We start from the raw sequence: 20,631 nt of genomic DNA, 5'->3' as shown, positions 1-20,631 counted from the left end.
GACAGTTCTGCACATCGCCCTTGTTCATGAAAATCGGTACCAGTGTGCTTCTTCTCCACTCCTCAGACATCCTCTCACTTTCCAAGATTGTGTTAAACAATCTAGTTAAAAAAAACCACTGCCATCTCCTAAACATCTCCATGCCTCCACAGGTATATCATCACATGTATGCCTCATACATATCCTGCACCACTCCTACATCTCTGCCACCCGACTTCCTCGTACAATACCACACCTCCTCTCTCGGCCCCCTGTCATGCTTTCTCTAAATCCACAGACAAAATGTAACTCCTTCTGACCTTCTCCATCTTCTCCAGCAATATACTGTCAAAGCAAACACTGCATCTGTAGTGCTCTTTCATGGCATGTAACCATACTGCTGCTCGCTAATCAGGATAAATGACATGTAAGTTATTAAATAAACTAACATGTAACCTATGTGAAATATCGGACTCTTCCCTGTTGATTTCAAATGGTGGGTATTCTTGTGCAGGCTGTCTTCAGCCAGGGCATTTTAAAAACCCCTTTCCAATTAAATGTGATGGCACTCAGACCTCTTGTACTAACACGGACAGAGATTTTATAAAGGAGATACTCAACCCAAGCTCGGTGTCTCGCAAGAACAATGTATTTGAAATCTCAGTGTAGGCCTGGACATCTGTAGTTTTGGCACAGAAAGTTGAACCAGTTCATCTGGACACAATACAAGTGGCACACAACGATCGGCTTCATACGCAAATTACCGTGAGCATTAACTAGAGTTACCCCACATAGCAAAATTGCTGTGGCCCGGACCCGTTCCACACAGTAGTGGATCTAGAGATTTTTCCTGGGGTGGCAAAGGGGTGGCAAGACTGTGTCTCAGAGGTGGCAGCTGCCACCCCTTGCCACCCTGTAGATCCGCGCCTGTGAGGGGGGAGGGGGGGATTCTAAATCGGCGACTTCTGTTTGAGATGAGTTTGGTGCGGGTCTCATTGACCTTCACCATGCATGTACATAAAATATACTTTAAAAACATATTATCTGACTTATAAATGGGGTGGCAACAGGGGTGGCAAGACTGTGTCCCAGAGGTGGCAGCTGCCACCCCTTGCCACCCTGTAGATCCGCCCCTGGTTCCACACCCGACACTTTCACCCGGCCCACATACCGCATGGAATGATGGCACTTGAGCGGTCCGCTCCTGTTTGCCAGATCTGGGCCAGAACCAAGCTATAGCAATGCCGCATGTGCCACGTATTTGCCAAAGGCGGCCCCCATATGTGTTTCGTGATATTTGGGCCATAATCACCATTTGCCACACGGGCCACTTCAGGGTCACATCCACATTACATGTTGCCCAGAGCGCCGCATCTTTGCCAAACAAGGCCCACGTGTGATTTGGCACATTTGGGCCATATTGGTATGATACATGTGGGCCACTTCAGGCTCACATCCATTTTGTCAGGGAGGGAAGAAGGCCACCAGTGCCGCATCATTGCCCACATCCGGACGCTATCTGGGAATAGCAACGTGTACTATTCACAGAGGATTGGGGAATGGTTGCAATCACGTTGTAAGATGGCGACAGATGTACTCAGCCCCCCCCCACCCCCCCGATTCACGAATGGTCGCTCCCTCTTCATTATAGATGGCCTCTGACTCCCCGTTCAAACCAGCGTTCATCCCCATCAAGGACGCGCACAACCCTCATCACTGATTGCGGAGGCCCCGTAGACTGCGGAGGCCCCGTAGACTGCGGAGGCCCCGTAGACTGCGGAGGCCCCGTAGACTGCGGAGGCCCCGTAGACTGCGGAGGCCCCGGCCTGACGCGTCAGCTGTCGCGATGCTGCCATTACCTCCTCAGGCAGTCTGACTGCCACAAAGTCCATTTTGTGCGCGCCGCGTTGTTTCGCCCACCCAGAGAACCCACGGCGGAAGCGGCGTGAAAACGTCTGCTGCCTCTTATCTGGTTTTTCACGAAGCGGGTACGTTTAGGAAGATCAAGAGCGGAGGGCTTCACAAAACCCAGCCCACCCGTCACGCCGACGCTCTCCCTCGCCGACCGTTGGGCGAGAGCCTCGACGTGTTTCGTAGCGCAGATCTAGTTCGAACTGGTTTCAACCGGTCCCGCGCGCATGCGCAATCGGTGTAAACAGGAAGAAGCGAGTACAAAAAAAAAACACAAAAAAAGGACCCCAGGACAATTTCTGCCAGAACGGGAAGAAAACGAGCAGGCTTCGCGTGTTAATGTCCGCTTTTCCGGGTTAGTTTTATACCGACGATGTGCAAACGCGCCCGGTAACTAGTTCAGTCGCCGGAGGGTAAAAGCAGAACCGTCGACAAAGGGTTGTGAACAGCCCCGGGTCAAGATCGCGAGAGATTTTAGATTTCCCCCTTGTTTTCCGGGCGCAATGGCCTACTGACTGGCTAACCCGCCCCACTTGATTGCTTCTTTGTTCCGGTTTCTCGCTTTGTTGGGGTCCCCCCCACCCCGCCGCCGGCGTTATTTAGAAACAGTCCCGGCCGAGGATGGTTCAAAACGACAAGACCCTGGAGACGTCTCGGGCGGAGGGCGAGCCGAGCCCCAGCCCTGCCCCGGTCGAGGCTTGCTCCGAGGCCCCCGGGCCGGCGGAGGAGTCGAGCGGCGGCGTTGAAACGACTGGCCGCAGGAAATTCATAAGCGGCGTGGTGGAAGGTAACGTTGTACCCTTGTAAAGCCCGTTGCACCCTTGCTCGGGGGGGGAGGGGGGTTATTGGTTTGCATGCATTTGAGGAGGCCAGAGTCATGCAATGCGGAGGAATCGCCCCGTGCACCCTAGCGCACTCCACTCCACAGGGGGAGAGCTCACGTTAATTTCGAGAGCCGTCGAAGAACCGGTCGAGTCAGTTTTAGTCTTATAGCCCCGATATCACCAATTACTAATTTGCCCCAGTGGGCTTTACAGCAACACAACACATTTACTTCAGTCCATTCAACCGACGAGTCAGCAATTGGCAGATCAATTCAAGCGTTACCGACTGGCATTATGTAGTGCTACATAGCGCTAGAACATTGTGCTAGAACATAGCGCTAGAACACAGTGCTAGAACATAGTGCTAGAACATTTGCTACATTGTCATCATGTAGGGGTGCTATATGAAGTAGTAGTACGAGTACATTTGCAGCCGTAATGATGTTACAGCACCTTAAAGAAGCACATAACAGTAGTCAAAAGTCCGCACCACATTTACATAGCCACATATTAGGAAAACCAGACCTACGGTGTAAGATCCAGGTTTAAATGTCAAGTGCAGGTGGAAGGAGGTTACGAGTTGTAAACACCACTGATAACGGCGTCTAAATTAAGTGCACAGCGATAATGGCTCACCAAGTGTGGTGTTAGACGATTCATAGTAGCTGCTTAGAAAGCATTTCACCGTTAAGTTGGGCCTGGAAGAGATACGATCCAGGCCTTTCCACCATTTTGGGGCCAGGTGAGAAAAAAGTTGGGACTTGGAGTTTGTCACTTTTAGTAGAGGGCACAGACAGTTTTGAGGGTGGGCAGTCAGAATACCAGGTCAACGAATCATTTCTCGAGCTCACACGATTGTGCAGTGGGTGAAGTGGTATGATGTAAGGTGTGACAGGTTGTAAATTACTATTCTGATGAAACTTGATGCAGAATAACTGCCCAGCCCCAGTCTATACCCCAAGCCACTTGGCCTGTTCGGTCTAATGAGCCATCAGTGGATTATATTGAAACAACCCCCCCTTGTTTTTCCCAGGTTTTTACGGTCGACCATGGACAATGGAACAAAGGAAAGAGTTGTTCAGGAGGTAAGTTTTTTGTTTTTCAAAATAGGTGTTAACCACAAAATATACAGCTCACTTGACATGAGTAATCGACTTCAGTGTATGAATTATCTTTTGGCCATTTTTAATTCACAGGCAGCAAAAATGGGGATTGAATACATACCTTTACGCACCTAAAGATGACTATAAACACAGAATGTTCTGGAGGGAGCTGTACTCTGTTGAAGAAGCAGGTGATTTTTTTTTTTCTCTCAACACTTACTGGAGCCTGCGATCAACTCTTGGTTTCCTGAATCAAAATTGCAATTGACACTCAGTTAAACAGCGGGCAGCACAGTGGCCCAGTGGTTAGCACTGTTCCCTCAGAGCAAGAAGGTCCTGGGTTCAAACCCTAGGCCGTCCCAGGTCCTTTCTGTGTGGTATTGGCATGTTCTCCCCATGTCTGCGTGGGTTTCCTTTGGGTGCTCCAGTGTCCTCCCACCATCAAAGACATGTATGTTAGGGTTAATACTTCTGTCTGTGCCCCTGACCAAGGCATGGCAAGAAGAGCTGGAGTTGGTCCCCGGGCACTGCACTGCGGCAGCCCATTGCTCTTACTGTGTGTGTTTAGGATGGGATAAATGCACAAGATGAATTCCCCATGGGGATTAATAAAGTACGTCTTGATCTTGAACTTGATTATGGAAAAAATGACAGAATATGAATAATTCACTTTAGCTGCTGTATAGTGTGGCTCAATGAGTAACTCAGTACCTAAACCCTCTCTTAGAACAACTCATGACTCTGATCAGTGCTGCAAAGGAGCATGGCATAGAGTTCATCTATGCCATCTCACCAGGACTGGACATTACCTTTTCCAATCAGAAAGAGGTTTCAACACTAAAGAGGAAGCTTGATCAGGTAGAGCAACATTTCATTCTTCAATAAAGTAAAATGCAATAAAAAATGTGATGTAAGTCCAGCAGATTCCCATACATCTGAACTCTTGTGTCATTCTTTATCAAGCGTCGCTGACTTTCTTCCCTACCCTCTACTCCCGCAGGTTTCTCATTTTGGCTGCAAGTCCTTTGCCTTACTATTTGATGATATTGACCACAACATGTGCCCTGCTGACAAAGAGGTGTTCAGCTCTTTTGCACACGCTCAGGTGTCAATCACCAATGAAATCTTCCAGTACCTGGGAGAGCCAGAAACCTTCCTTTTCTGTCCCACAGGTAGTTTCATCCATTGTTGTGAACCCATCACACATTTTATGCATTTGACCAAAAGACAAGCTGAATGTAGCCTCGCACAACCAGCCTAAATGTTGCCAGCTCTGTTTTTTTTGCTATTAGATATGAGCATGGAAAAGATCCATAGAAAATTACTTGTACCCAGCAGCTGGAAGGACCAATCAGCAAACTATGGAGTGGGTTTAGATGATGACAACCAGTGAGCTGCGCAGTTATTATTGTTGTTTTCCAAATAAAGTGCCGCTTATATCATCCAAACCAACTGGTGAGATTTAGGCTTGCTGTGCATGGCTAAGCTGAGTGCACAATGAGAAAATTATTCACTTTTTCTTTTCCATTTACTGAAATGCAGAGTACTGTGGCACATTCTGCTACCCAGGCGTCGCTCAGTCCCCCTACCTCCACACAGTAGGAGAGAAGCTGCTGCCTGGCATCGAGGTGCTTTGGACTGGTGAGTCCAGTATAGGGAATCGGCAAGCATTGTAACGAACCATATTAATCAAAGAAGGTTGAATCAGTTCATCTGGATACAACATCTATTGACAGATAGGTTTCATCACTCATCTAAGTGACCTCTTCAGGCTAAACTGACTGCAGGTATCCCCACACTTATAAACAATACAGTTGCATAACGACCAAAACCAATGACCAGTTTCATATGCAAATATGGGCTTGGCCATTAACTAGGAGGTTCAATGGCCATGTGTGCTATTCACTAGAGGATTGGGAATGTTCGCGATCACAGTATTGTAAAATGGCGACAGAACTATAAACCATATTAAGTGAATCACAGAAAGTTGAATCAGTTCAAAATTTTGTCAGTAGCATTGTCCTGTTCTAACAGCTTCAGATAGTCTATCACATTTTTCTTGTAACCATGCCATCTTACAATTCTGAGTCTCATCACCAGCCAGTCAGACTAGCTTGGTCTAGTCAGAAAGGCACGAACTGAGGAAGCCTCTTGGATGAGAGGCGAAATGTCTTCACGGATATATACCCAGTCCAGTTGTACTTGATTCAACTCCTTTGGATAGCCATGACCTGGATGAATGAGAACATTCACAGATATTATTGCAACTATTCCCCAATCCTCTGTGAATAGTACACATGGCCATTGAAACTCTAGTTAATGGTCACACCCATATTTGCATATATGAAACTGGTCGTTGGTGTCGGTCATTATGCAGTTGTATTTTTTTATAAGGGCGGAGATACCTACAGTCAGTTTACACTGAAAACATCACTTATGCCCCTTTCCCACTACTTGGTACTGGCTCAACTCGACTCGACTTTTTCGTTTTCCATTACTGGACAGTACCGGCATTTTGGTAACCGTTACCACTTTTCTGATACCACCTTTGTGGAGGTTCCAAAAAAACTGGAGCGGGTACCAAAATCAGTGCAGACCAGCTACACTGAGGCGGTATTGTTACGGTAATGGAAAACGACAGCTTGCGAATCGATTCGAGTTGAGTTGAGCCGGTACCATGTAGTGGAAAAGGGGCATTAGATGAGTGATGAAACATATCTGTCAATAAACGTATCCAGATGAACTAATTCAACCTTATTTGATTTTCTTACCTGGCTTGTTGAGCATGCATAATGACATTTCTCTCAATAAACGTTGTATCCAGATGAACAGATTCAACTTTGTGATTTCTTCACCTGGATTATTGAGCGTGCTTAAAGCCATATTAATGGTGTTCTACTTGAACTAAATTGAAATTGATGTGTGATCTGATCCACAGTTGTGTTGTCATTTCACCAGGTCCCAAGGTGGTGTCTAAAGACATCACAGTGGAGTCTATTGAGGAAGTGTCTAAAATCCTGAGAAGAGCCCCAGTGATCTGGGACAACATCCATGCCAACGATTATGATCAGAAGAGACTTTTTCTTGGTCCCTACAAGGGCCGCTCTACAGAGCTCATCCCCCGTCTGAAAGGTGTTCTCACTAACCCTAACTGCGAGTTTGAATCCAACTTTATTGCCATCCACACCCTGGCCACCTGGTACAAGTCCAATATGAATGGGGTGCGCAAAGATGTGGTGATGAGTGAGTATAATGAAGTTTTCAGACATCTTGAATAAAAGTTTAATGTGGACCGTGGGATTTCTCTTCAAATGGTTTTCTCATAGCGTTGGAGGTTATACAGGACAATATGCCAACAGTGTCATCTCACTCACTCTCTCTTTCCAACTCCATCTTGTTTTCCCAGCTGATGGTGAAGACAGCACAGTGTCCATCCAGATCAAGTTAGAAAACGAGGGCAGTGATGAAGAACTTGAAACAGACATGCTCTACAGTCCTCAGCTGGCCCTCAAACTGGCCCTCACAGAGTGGCTGGGGGAGTTCGTTGTGCCTCATCAATACAACAGTAATAGCAGCCACATGACTTTACATATTGCTGTCTGTGTTACAGCCTTATGCTCATCATAGTTTCTCGCAAAACAGGCGATTCACAAATAGTTTACAATGATTTATTTGTATGCTGGAAGAACATGACGTGACACAGCTCTGCCCTGCTCTCCCTCTTACAGGCCGACAGGTGCCTCACAGTGGCGCCAAGAGCTCAGCCATAGATGTGACAACCCTGGGTGGCCCCTCCCTCTGCTCCGCTACCACGGTAACCACTGTGTTCCAGCAGCCCATCATGTCCCCAGTGGCACCGTCGCTCTGTCCCGACCCACACTCGCACCCCATGGCCAAGAGACAACAAGAGTCAGAGGAGGTATGTTCATTGGATATGTGAGCGGAATTTGTGAAAGAGATGTGGGGGGGGAGTATTTTTACACTTTGTGCATTTGTGCAGGTGGAGGTGGAGGTGGAGAAGAAGGACTCTGACGAGGAGCCCATGGAGATGGTGGTTGAGAAGCAGGATGAGCTGGAGCCCAACACAGAACCTGACTCGGAGGTGAAGCACGTTGGTCCCATACTGGCTGACAAGATGGCTGAGGACCTAAAGCCCATGGATACAGACAAAGAGAGCCTCACTGAATCCAAGTCACCAGAGGAGTCCATCCAAGAAGACTCTGGAAGCGATATTGCCCCCATGCAGACAGATGAACAGCTCAAACAGGTATTCTAGCGGTCTTTTGTGCCGTTCTTGGATTCATGCCTGTTTGTATCCACTGTAAAATACTGTCAACACCCCTTTGAAATCCACACACCCTTGCTGGTTTGTTTTTCCTCAGGACATGTTTGTGCCGGGGCCTGATGAGAAGCCTCTCTTCACAGTAGAACCCCTCATGTTGGAAGACCTGAGTTTGCTGGCAGAACTCTTTTACCTACCATACGAACATGGACCCAAGGCCATACAAATGTTAAAGGAATTCAATTGGCTGAGAGCCAACAGCAGCATTGTCAGTGTCAACTGCAAGGGCAAGGAACCTGAGAAGGTGGGTTTGAGATTTGGAATGAATGGTTGTCTTGATGTATGCTCAGTAATCCAGGTAAGAAAATCAAAGAAAGTTGAATCAGTTCATCCGAATAAACGTTGTATCCAGATGAACTGATTCAACTTTCTTTGGTGGAATGACTAGAGTAACAATTAGGAAAGTAAAGAGAAATGTGCCGTGTGAGAAGGGAAACTCATTTTTGCCTGGGGATTCATTCAGGCCTACTGGTGATGTTGCATGCTACAAAACAAAATGGTGGATGTGCACTACCCATACTGCCCATTGGGTGGTGTGTTTATGCCAGGAGACAAAGTTATATGCACAGTTGAGCCCCAAGACTCATAACTGCATTTGTAAGACTACACAGTGCACATTTTGTAACCTTTTACAGTTGGTAACAACGTTAGTATTGTACCGCTAACGGTTTTAAACAGTGTTTATTTTTTCTTCTCACCTTATCCTGTCTCAGGTAGCAGAATGGCAGTCCAGGGCTGAGAAGTTTGAGGAGATGTGCTGCTCGGTCATCCAGATGTTCACTCGTCTGTCCAATTCTGCTAATAGAACCATTCTATATGATCTTTACCCTTACATCTGGGACATCAAGAGCATCATTTCTATGGTCAAGTCTTTTGTCCAGTGGCTAGGTATGTATGAGAGGAAGTGAGAGACCCATTGCTCTCACATAGTAGTAGTAGTATTTTAGCAGTAGTGTGGTCCAATACAATAGCACTGGTCTTAGTCAGTTCCAGGCATTTACAAGCAAATATCAGAATATAATATTTTCTCAGTTTTTTAAGACTAAGCATCTGAAGCAGACTGGCCATTGGGCTGTAAGCAGCTCAGTTTCCGGGCCAGCGCTCTGTAGTTTAGTCATGCACATATATAATCATTAACACATTATTCACAGTCTACTTAACAGATGGCATTAATTATTGTAAAACTATGAACACCTCATCCTCCATCTGTATACAAGCTGACAGTGTGAGCAGCCACTAACACCACTAGATTTACCTCATGGTGATTAATAGAAGATCATCTTAGATGAGATTAGGTCAAATACAGTGCCCCAAATTAGTTTTGATTCTATTTGTTTCTCTTTTTTTTTACACGTTCACTGCTTTTTCTTCTTTTTTTCTTTTTTCTTTTTGTCTGACTGACTGCCGCTTGTACTGCTAGCATCCATCTTATGTTATCCATAAACAAAGTACTCCATTCTGGTCATACCCGAACTGGGTCGCTCCATGGTGACTGTCCCTGCAGGGTTACTGCTGCTTGCTGTGTCTCTGGTAACACCACTGTTGCATTCCCACACAGATACCTTTGCCTCCATCTCTGTCTGTGGGGATGGGCATCAGCGGGAAGTCCCTATCACCTCCCTGCCCCTATGCCCTAGCGCGCACGCGAGCTTGGAGAGCAAGTTGACTGACTTGAGTGACTGCGGGAAGGCCATTCTGGTGCATAACCAAATCAGAAAGTGTGAAATGGCTGCTCAGGTGGTTCACAGATGAACCAGCAGCGATAGTTTGGTGTGGAGGCCTCACTGAGTAGTCTCAGTAAGGAGGCAGAGCATTTGTAAATTATTTAAAACGTCTGAAGACTTTTTTCAAACTGTATTGGGGTGGGCTCTTTCACAAAGTTTGACCAGACAATGTATTGCTGGCAATTTCTCTGTCATTGCCTCTCGACTCGCCTCGTTCCTTCTCTCTTACTGTCTCTTAGAAACATATTTATCCATCAGAGACAACTTGCAAAGAGTGCTCCATAATACAGTTTGGAATAATCTTCAGTCATGTGACAAGAGCTCCAGTTCTTTGGGGTAGTGCTTCTTTGACAGAGTTTAAAGCACCAGCATGGCCTGTTGGTTACTATTTGTAACCCAGTTTCATTCACAGGTTTCTGTCCTGTCCTAAAGCTGAGGATTCTAGCCTACAAATACACAGCAGGCAGCATACCCACATTGGCAAAACCACATCAAAACTTAATACCCCTTGTATAACATATAAACTTGATATCAGCAATGGGGTTTGCTTTAATCAAGAAAATTAAGATGTTTTTGAAAATGAATATCCATTTAAATGGGATTATCTTTGTCAATATTGTGTATCACTATGAAATGTTACTGAGAACTTATCCATTTCCCTCTGTTGCTGCCCCTTGACCTGTATCAGCAGAATATGACGTCAGTCCCTGTCTATTCATCCCACTCCTTTGTTCCAAGCTTTGCAGCCGGCACTCAGTCACAGCCTCCCTGGTTTTTGTACTGAGAATACTTACTAATGATTATTTTGTACTGTTTTCTCCCTTCACTATGTACAGATGGAAGAATCCACAATACGAGTTTCTACTGCTATTGGATCGACAGTGGCCGATGTATACACAGTGCAGGCGTTGTCTGACGTGTTTTTTGTTCGTGTTTGGATTGGATTTATTTAATCTTTTTTTCATTCATTTATTTATTTACTATTTATTTTCTTGTATTAGACTGAGAAATGTACAAGATTGAGTTTAGAGAAGGGAAGCAGGCCACCGGATGAAGTCACATTTTGCGCAGCGATTTAGCTTTGAGTGATAAGTGTTAACTACCAAATCTCTCTCTGGCAGCTTCTCTCTAACTTGGTTTTTGTTTCTATCAGTAGGCTTATAGAGATGGCACAGGCCAGGCTTTGATGCACCTACTCAATGGAATTCACATCTGGCTTTCAAATTTAACCTCTGTACCTGATGGGTGTGTTACTCAGGGAGGCATTGACTGTGCATTCACTGTCTTTGTACAAGTATAATTGTTCATCATCACATTGCTTTGTCTATGTGTGTAGTAAAACAAGGGATTTTCTACATAGCAATAACTGTTTCACATATTTGTGGACTTAATGGGTAATTCAGGCGTGTGCAGTCCTCCAGAAGATAACCAGTCAATCAATGCTGCGGTATTTCACTTGAGCAGTTGAGTGAGTTGAAGTTGTGAGTTCCTCCCCGTGGGTGCATCTGTGCGCTGTGTTGTTGTGTCAGCTCATCAGAGGAATTGTCTTAGACATGAGGTTAAAATGTAATGGCCACGTTAGGTGGCATGCCCGCGCGCGCTGAATTTGTCTGGTCACATGACGGGGCTCCTCGTCACAAGGCCTAAAAAGCATTTTACACAGTCATAGCCGTACACCTCCAGACGGGAGTTGTGATGCCGCCCAGCTGCTGTAGAGAATTCTGACATGCTGCTCCTGTGGCTCCCGTTGGCAGCAGTACCACAGAATGTAGTTGCTAATGATGCTACGCTCTTCCGAATATGCTGTGCCCCTGCATTGTATTCCATTTACGGTCCATCCTGATTGTAGCTTTGAAAAGTATGTGCCCCCCCCCCCCCCCCGCCCCGCCAGTTATGGGCGTGTTGCCCCTTCTGTCTCTTTGTCCTCCTGGCTCGATGACTCATGCTCCCTAGTCATGTGACAAGGCAGATAAGTTGAGAATGTGACTTCAGACGAGGTGCCAGGATCAGCGGGGTGACGGCAGCTGAAGCTTACATTGTGTTGCCGAGACAGTGTTAGTTCCAGATGTATGCTTTTGGCTTTGTTTTCGGCAGACTGAGCTTTATCTGCACTTTTTAAATGAAGTAAGGTGGTTATTTAAAGTGAACCCCTCTTTCTGGATGAAATGGCGTTGAAATGGCGTTCTTATTTTAGTCATAATCACTTTGCACGAAAAAACTAGACACACATGTTAAGTGGTTCTTTCTATATTTGTTTACACAGTGAACTTTAGGGTTTCAAGCAAAAAAATTGGTCTACAAGTAATTTCAGTCTTACACCATCGAGTTGCGCACACGTAAGCTTTAGTTGCTTGAGCCCCCATTTCAGTGGAAGAGCTTTTCTATGAATATAATTTTTAGTTTTCCAAACCGAGTCCTTTTTTACATTTTTATAAATTCAAGCAACCATTTAATTTATATGGAGAATGATAGCTACCTATGACCCCACCCCCTTCCTCCCCATTTTCCCCAACCCTATCTTCATCTGTATCAGAGAGCCCCATCTTGTGGTAACAATGTCCGCTTGGCTCTGCTCCCAACAGGGTGTCGTAGTCAGTCCTCAGCACAGTTCCTTAGTGGAGACCAAGAGCCCTGGGCCTTTAGGGGAGGTCTAGCAGGAGAGTTCCAGGTATCCCATGCACTGAATTCACAGCAATCAAATGGAGAAAGAGTGTTATGAGTCAAGAAGAAAATGGTATTGCGTGCGCAGGTATGAAAGGGTTTGGTCTGTCTAAGGTGAGCTGATTGTGATAGTCTTTATATGGCGGGTTCCCATCCCCCTTCCTAAATGAAAAGAAAGTCCCATGAGTGGATCAATAGATGCTGGTCATCTGGGGGAAATCTTGGTTGTCTAAAGACACTATGGGTTAGCTGAAGCCTGTCTGTGCAGAAGACGTGACAATAGATGTCTGGCTCGGCGTTGTTAATTCAGTCTATATTTCTATTTCTTTCAGCGACTGCCCAAAGGAGATGCTGCTTCTTCCCAGGCGTACACAGCTGCAAGCGAGAATGGCTAGGTTTTATTTTCATGACATCTCATTTCTTTGCAGGAAAGCACAGCGCAAAAGTCACCCCCCCTACCCTTTGCACATGCAAGCATATGCAGCGCAGCGCAGCGAGTTCGCAAGCATGTTCGCCAGCAGAAAACTCCATGATCAAAGCAACGTCTAACCTGCGAGTTGTACAGTACCCTCAGCCCTGGAGAAATATGGGGCTCACTGTGGTGACGGTAGAGCTTGTCACTTCTAACTTCAACTTTATTTGCTTCTTCGGTTTTGTTCCTGGAGTTTTCTTTCCCCAGCGCAAGCATCATTAATTTTCTCAACAGGAGGGTCCCGCGCAGCGAAATTTTGCATTGCCTTAAACAAAGGGAAAGGAGCATCTCCTTTAGCCAGTAAAGCCTTACTCAGACCAAAAAAACACCCTCCATTTTTTGCTTTACTTTTGAAAAACAAATATGAAGTCTGCAGCCAATTAGGAATTTGCTTTTTGCGTTATGGTCCTTTGGAAAAGAAAAAAAATTTTTCAGAAAAGTGATGTTTGCTGCTGTTCTCCACTGTCAGATCAAGAGGCAGTTCAGTCATTTTATATGTCATGTTTCTCTTTTTTTTTTTCCCTTCATCATTTTAGTCTGGAACTTGGTCTGTTAGCCCAAGCTCCTTTTGGTTTGACAGTGGTTAAACAGCAGCAAACAGACTGAAGCAGTAAGCCTAGGTCAGCCCAGCGAGCGGTCTAAGAGAAACTAAACTTGTCTGTTTTGATACCAACAGAGATTGTTGCCAATAGAAGGGGCAAACGATCTTTTCTACCAGCCTCCACCCTCACTGCCAACCTCCAAAATCTATTCCATAAGGCCATACTTCTCCAAAGATGAGGTGAGATATACGTACATGTGTGTGCTTGTGTGTGTCACTTTAGTCAAACGTTTTCGTCATCTTCTGGGATAAATTGTTGTTTTTTTTTCTTGGCGAAATGTCAAGTGAGACCTATGATAACACTTACCTCAGAAATACTCAGTATCCTCACATGATTTGACAGTTAATCTTGGGGGGAGTCTTATGTAAGCCTGCCTTTGTCTTCCATGTTCACGCACTAATACATAGTGTAAGGTTCAGAACCAATGTGTTAAATATATGGTTGATGAAACGATATTGGCTAGTAGCTAGCATCCCCAACAGGGCTGACCTAGTTTAAGTAGTAAATTCTTAAAAGTTACTGTTCCCTGTGCTCAGAGATAGTTCAGAGCTGCTCGGCACGTTTGTCCATGCTTGCCTGGGATCGAATCCCACCAGGAGCTCTCTGTTCCATGTCTACCCTTCTCTGTTTCCCTCTCAACTAACCTCTTTGTTTAAATGAATTAAGAAAAATGCCCTAAAAGATGGACTAAATAGATTTAACATTCATGTCTCAGTCAAGCAGATGTTGTGAAAAACCTTTCCAAAACTATTGAATGAACAGCTTACTATCAGCTCTCCTCCTTTCTCTCAGAATAAACCACTCTTGCAGTTACTGAAGGACTCCACCTCACCTCCACTGCACTCTTGTCTTTTTGCAGGCTGCCATCTATAAAATCTGCAAGGAGATGTACTCTGAAGGAATGGAAGCAGTTCCCTTCCCTGATCAGGATTCTGATCTTATAGGAGACAGGTAAGATCTGGAAATGCAAGCATTGTGGTGTGTGACTGCTATTCACTCCCAACAAATAACTGACCGTGGATTTTAATGTTTTTATTATCTACTATTTATTCAGTATTTTATTGTTTTTATGAAAAATGGTCTGTAACCACAAAATGATTAAGACTTGCTCTGGAACTCATATTACCCCTCCACTGTCAGCATACATTGCAATGGATAATGATTAAATTCGTTCAAATGAACCAAGAAATTCAAGTCTGAGAAAGAAAGGAATGAATTCTCATGCAACCTGACCCTTCTGTCTGTTCACAGGTTGGTCGGAGGATTCCTGACTTTGAGTCCAGACTATGGCTTTGTACTAGAAGATGAGGAGGGAATCTGTGGTTATGCTCTTGGCACTGTGGACGTCAAGCCTTTCATCAAGAAGTGCAAGATGAGCTGGATTCCCTTTATGCAAGAGAAATACCACAAACCCGACTGTCAGAAAGACCTTTCAGAAGCTGAGGTAGGACCACAATGCAACCGTCTTCCTGCTCCCGTCTCTGTACCAAATGGCTGTTACCTATGTTGAATGAATGCTGCTCCGTTTTGACATTTCCATCTCCCATTTCATCCTTGTAGAAGATGATGCTGAGCTTCCATGAAGAGGAGGAGGGGCTTCCGGAGTCCTTTCTCTCTAATTTCCCATCTCTCATTAAGGTCGACATTCATGCCAAGGTCACTGACCCCAGTGTGGCCAAGAGCATGATGGGATGTCTGCTATCTTCTATCAAGGCTAATGGTAGGTTGCAGTGATCATTGATGACAAATTTGTAATTTGTGATATTGGGCTATACAAATAAAGTTGACTTGACAAAGATGATAATTGCTGCTGCCATTACAACCTTGACTACCCCAACAACCACCATTGCAGTGTGTGAAACATGCATTAAAATCATGAATAGCCAAAGCAAATGATAAATAAATCAGTATGCGATTGTGCCAGGAAGGGCATCCTGGCCACCTAGAGACTTTTAGGAAAGCTTGTCTCTGTCCATTTACATGGAGGATCATATTACTAAAGAAAATCAAGTTGTGTCCATTGAGTCTGCTGTCAAATCATTCAACCATTGATTGAAAAGCAGCTGCCAATCATTTTCCACGTTAGTAGAAAAACTACACTCAGTCGCCTCATTATCCCCTCCAGGCTATATGCCTCTTGTGGTTACGGTGATTTAAAACCTTTGAAAAACGTTTGTTCTTGCTACCACCGCTCCCTCTCTTCATTCACTCCCTAGCTTGCTCAACCAATGCTGCCTTCTGTTGTTGCCCGATCTAAGTCAACCATGCGCATACACGACTCACATCTACGGTTGACTCTGATCAGGCAGCGACATAATCAGAAGTTATTAAAAGAAATTTTATAATCCAAAAAATGTGAAAGTTATAAAGGAAGAACTTCCTCTAGACTGCAGTCAAAGCAGGAAGGGTTGCATATTATTCTTGTCTCTGGCCGATCTGTGTTAACCGTAGATGTCAGTCGCGCATGAGCGAGCATAAACAGTTTACCTAGCTTTATTGTATTATGAAAATAGACAGATTTAGGGTTGGACCAAAATGGTTGCATGGCAAGCCTTTTATTTTTGGAAAGTGCAAGTTCATATTAGACTTCTTTGCTTTTGTGCGCGGATCCGCCTAAGAGGCTGTGCATCCACAGACTGACAGGCAAAACGTTTTTGTTAGGTATTTTGTTTGTTTGTTTTTTTAGCTTGAGCACTGCATATTAAATAGGGGGTCATATGATCAAGGACCTCTCGTGGTTGCGGTGATTGAAAACCTTTGAAAAACCTGTTTTACACCACAACTGAGTGCCAACTCCTCAGCTGGTTTTTCGCTGAAGTCTTGAGTACCGGAGAAGAGGAGATGCAATTAGTGCCTCCGTATTTTCCCTTCTCCCAGTAGGTGAAAAAAGGGGTGGTTTGTCGCCAAGTCCTAGTGCTGGAGAAGGGGAGATACGCCTGGCAGGGATCTGCACTCTTCTAGTTAAAGCTGTAGTCTCTTTGTTCAGGTTTCTACATTCACATGTAGTGTTTAAATCATTCACAAGGTAATGACTCTCTTCTTGGCTGTCTTTATTTCCGTCTTTGTGTTTCATCTTTCACTTTTAGGGTCCCATGGTGTATTCTGTGAGGTTCGCCAGACTGATAAAAGAATGCTGGACTTCTATAGTAAGCTTGGCTGCTTTGAGGTGGCCAAGATGGAGGGCTTTCCCAAAGACATCATCATTATGGGCCGCAGCCTCTGAGGAAGGCTGGCTACCGCGACAACCACAGCTCTGTACAGAGAGGAGGGGAAGACAAAGGTGCATCCAAGCAGCCGTCAACGAGGCTTTCGAGCATGTCTGCTCCTTTCATGAGACAAACCTCCGTGATGAATTTATACCACATAACCATCTGGGCTAGCCCGAGATAACCTGTTTTTAGAATGTGTACAGAAGCACAGCAATTGCACATATTTCTGGTGCTGGTCCTAGATGTTACGGGCTCTGCCGGACTCAAGAGAGTCTAAAGCCAAAAGGCCAAGCAGTCATCTACAATCTCAGAGAGTCAGTTGATTTGAGCCAACATGAAAGAGTCACCCTCCACTTATGATTCCTGGGGTACTACTTGTACCAACAAAGCTCCAGGTCCAGGGGGAAAGAGGTGGCCTATAAATCCATAAGCCTTTATCATGTAACCTGGTAGACACTACATCCATGTGGCCCGCTGGCCAGATGGCTGAGTGTCTGTATTTAGCTAGACTGAGGTAAAGGTTTGAAATGAAGGTGGCCTGTTTCTCAGTTAGGGTCCTACTACCTTTTGTCCTGCTACGTTTGAACAGCTTTGACATAAAAGAAAGAATGCAACTGTAAACAGATGTGGGACACAACTGTAAGGGTTGTAAGGTGTTTTATAAGATTTTGCCTTACATCGCTTTATAGTGAAAGTACCAGTCAGGCAGGGACACATTTGGGGAGCGGAGCCTTAAATCATTACTGCTGGTAGAAGAGCCATGTCTCTTAACACAAAGCCGTGAAGTAACTGGGGTTTTATACCAGAGGATAGTAAGTGTATCCGCACAGGTGGTTTAAAAGTGCAGCTTTCCACAGCTTGTTGCATTTCTCAAAGCTGATGTGGCAGATGTCCAAGAAAAGTAATTTTACTGAGGGCACTGAAGCCTCAGCTGGGGGTCTTTTGGTCTCATGGCCGGGTAGACACTTGGAACGTGAAAGGAGCTTATATCGGTTAACATGGTTCTGAACCTAGTTCATTTTCAGTGCTTTTCTTTTAGCTGGACATTTCTGAAAACGGTTTCCCCTCACATGTCCCAGCTTGGCCAGTGCTTTTTGGTTGATTGCCGTTGAGTCTTAGTTTGGAGAACGCAGACTCCAGTGTTGCGAGGTTGATTCTGATTAACTGCTCTCCAGCCCGTCGGTTCAATGCGGTTAACAATTGGTGACTTGTTGTTTGGTTAAACCCCAGACCTAGAGCCTGTAGTTACACGGGATTATATGTCGATTGTCTTATTTTCAACAACCTACCTACTTCTACACTCCAGCACAGAATGCTTTTCTTAAAACATAAGCTGATAGTTGCAGTATCGTCACAGAGAGAGAAATCCTGGAGGGCCTGGAAAAGTGGAGAATGACACATTTTCTGAAGGGTCTGGAAAATGTTTGGATTTTTTTTCTATTTCATATTAGTTTCAGATCAGTTTGGTGTTCATCTTTGAGATTCTATTTACATTTAAAGAAATGAACTCCTAATCACAAATTTCCTCTGTGTGGAGGTTGCGTGTTCTCCCCGTGTCTGCTTGGGTTTCCTCCAGGGGCTCCGGTTTCCTCCCACAGTCCAAAGACATGTAGGTCAGGTGAATCGGCTGTACCAAATCGTCCCTAGGTGTGAATGTGTGTGTGTTGGCCCTGTGATGGCATGGTGGCCTGTCCAGGGTGTCTCCCCGCCTGCCGCCCAGTGACTGCTGGGATAGGCTCCAGCATCCCCGCGACCCTGACGGCAGGATAAGCGGTTTGGCTAGCGGATGGATGGATGTCCCAGAAGATAGCTGTGGCTGGTGGAAGAACAAAAGCTGAACATCATCATCAGCTGTTTAACAAAACAAAACGAACACTCGGTATGTTAAGTATTTGTCATTGGATTGGCCTTGAAGAGGTGCCAAGGAACCCTGTAGAAAACCGTGACCGAGATGACGTGAGCTTCAACACGCCCGCTGCCGCGGCCGACTGGTTCGGGCCCCATTGATAACCTCTAACCCAGGACTTAAGCTGTGGAGGGGTGGTGATGTGGGCTGTGTTCAAGAGATTGCAGTTTTACTAACTGTTCAGCTGTGCCGTGCCATACAGATATTGTGTGCTTGGCACCATGGACGTGAACAGTTGTTTCACACTTGTCAGTAACATTTCCTGCGTTAATTACAACCTTGCACACTCTTGAATGAATGTTGTGTATACGAAGCCGTAGGCAGCACACTTTGCATTTGTAGAGGACACTTGATCCTGTCAAGGTGGCAGCGACTCCTGCTACTAGTGGGAGTTAGAAACAAACATCCCCTTTTCATAATGTGCTGAATGTTTTATATCCTGACGTGTTAACCATTTCTTTTTTTGTAAATCCCCTTTGACGAACAGCGCCCCTCTGTTGGTTTCACGAGGACCCGCTGTTGCTTATGCTTTCCAGTAGCTGCCTGCGATGTTTTGATACCGTCTACGTTCAACATTGTGCATGAGGTGCAGTGAGTTTGCTGTAGCAGCCATCAGAGTAACCTCATCGTATTCATAGGGGAAGAAGAAGCACGCTGCCCGCCCGTGTGTGCATAATATTGTGCAACACTGACAGTCTGTAAACTGTTAAAAATCACAGAAGGGTGATTTTATTTTGTATTCTGATTTTCTTTTTTAATGCGGCCTCGTTATGTCAACCGCAACGCCCTGTTAAGTTAACCTACATGGCTGTCAATGAGGTGACCAAGTCAGATCTTGGAAAAGTTCTCACCCTTGTTCATAAGTTTGCAGATCTTGTCAGTGCTCGTTCTTTCCTCTCTGCCAACTTGATTTGATAAACCTGGTCTGCAATTCAAAGAAAGGGCTTTGATTGTACATTTTGACTATACATTGTGGGAGGGAGGGGGGGTTGTAAAAAGTAACCATTTATTAAGCATTTGTATGTAAGATAAGACTGAATAATAAACTATATGTGTTACTTCATTTCTCTTGGTTTGATTGTCTCGACCTTGTCTCCGCACAGTGAGTAGACCCTGAGCTGGATTGGTGGGTCTACATTACTGAAATTAAACTTGGTTTTCCTCCTCATCTTGGTCTGATAGCTGGGTTTGACCTTTTTCTTTTTGTCATGGTCGTTTTGAGCTTCTGAGACATTGGTGAAAGGAAAAACATGTCTGCAGAGAATCAGAGCGCCTCTTTGCTTTATTGTTTATCTCCCCAAGAGAATATAGTCCTCTTATATCCACGGATATATACATGGACAAAAGTATTGGGACACACCTCTTAATCATTGAATTCAGGTGTTCCATTCAGACCCATTGCCACAGGTGTATCAAATCCAGCAGCTAGCCATGCAGGCTGCATTTACAAACGTTTGTGAAAGAATGGGTCGTTCTGAAGAGCTCGGTGATTTCAAGCGCGGTACTTTCATAGGATGCCACCTTTGCAATAAGTCAGTTAGTGAAATTTCTTCCCTGCTAGATAGTCCACGGTCAACTGTAAGTGGCATTGTTGAAAAGTGGAAGCGTTTAGGAACAACAGCAACTCAGCCACGAGGTGGCAGACCACGCAAAGTCAACGAGTGCTGAGGCGCATAGTGCGTAAAAGTCGCCAACGCTCTGTTGACTCAATAACTGCAGAGTTCCAAACTTCCTCTGGCATTAACATCAGCACAAAAACTGTGCGCCGGGAGCTTCATGGGATGGGTTTCCATGGCCGAGCAGCTGCCTGCAAGTCTTACATCACCAAGCACAATGCCAAGCGTCGGATGGAGTGGTGTAAAGCACACTGCCACTGGACTCGGGAGCAGTCCAAAGGT

The 20,631-nt window shown here is 45.2% G+C and overlaps 1 protein-coding gene across 2 annotated transcripts; it reads left to right on the top strand.

The window, feature by feature from the left end:
- Positions 1-2,188: 2,188 nt before the first annotated feature.
- oga (O-GlcNAcase) lies at positions 2,189-19,706 on the top strand. Of its 2 annotated transcripts, XM_056291910.1 has the most exons (18): positions 2,189-2,677; positions 3,748-3,799; positions 3,911-4,008; positions 4,545-4,675; positions 4,818-4,989; positions 5,360-5,458; positions 6,776-7,060; positions 7,224-7,382; positions 7,546-7,736; positions 7,818-8,084; positions 8,200-8,403; positions 8,873-9,047; positions 12,466-12,551; positions 13,693-13,797; positions 14,478-14,569; positions 14,870-15,062; positions 15,179-15,338; positions 16,705-19,706. In XM_056291910.1, exons 1-18 carry the CDS (start codon positions 2,512-2,514, stop codon positions 16,839-16,841), a joined length of 2,772 nt encoding a protein of 923 aa, XP_056147885.1. In that variant the 5' UTR covers positions 2,189-2,511; the 3' UTR covers positions 16,842-19,706. The 2 variants fall into 2 exon arrangements, with proteins under 2 accessions (XP_056147885.1, XP_056147886.1); XM_056291911.1 differs by lacking the exons at positions 2,189-2,677; positions 3,748-3,799; positions 3,911-4,008 and adding an exon at positions 4,308-4,430.
- Positions 19,707-20,631: the final 925 nt, after the last annotated feature.

Source organism: Lampris incognitus, chromosome 13, assembly GCF_029633865.1.
Source record: "Lampris incognitus isolate fLamInc1 chromosome 13, fLamInc1.hap2, whole genome shotgun sequence".
Lineage (NCBI taxonomy): Eukaryota > Metazoa > Chordata > Actinopteri > Lampriformes > Lampridae > Lampris > Lampris incognitus.
This window is presented reverse-complemented; position numbering and strand designations above follow the sequence as displayed.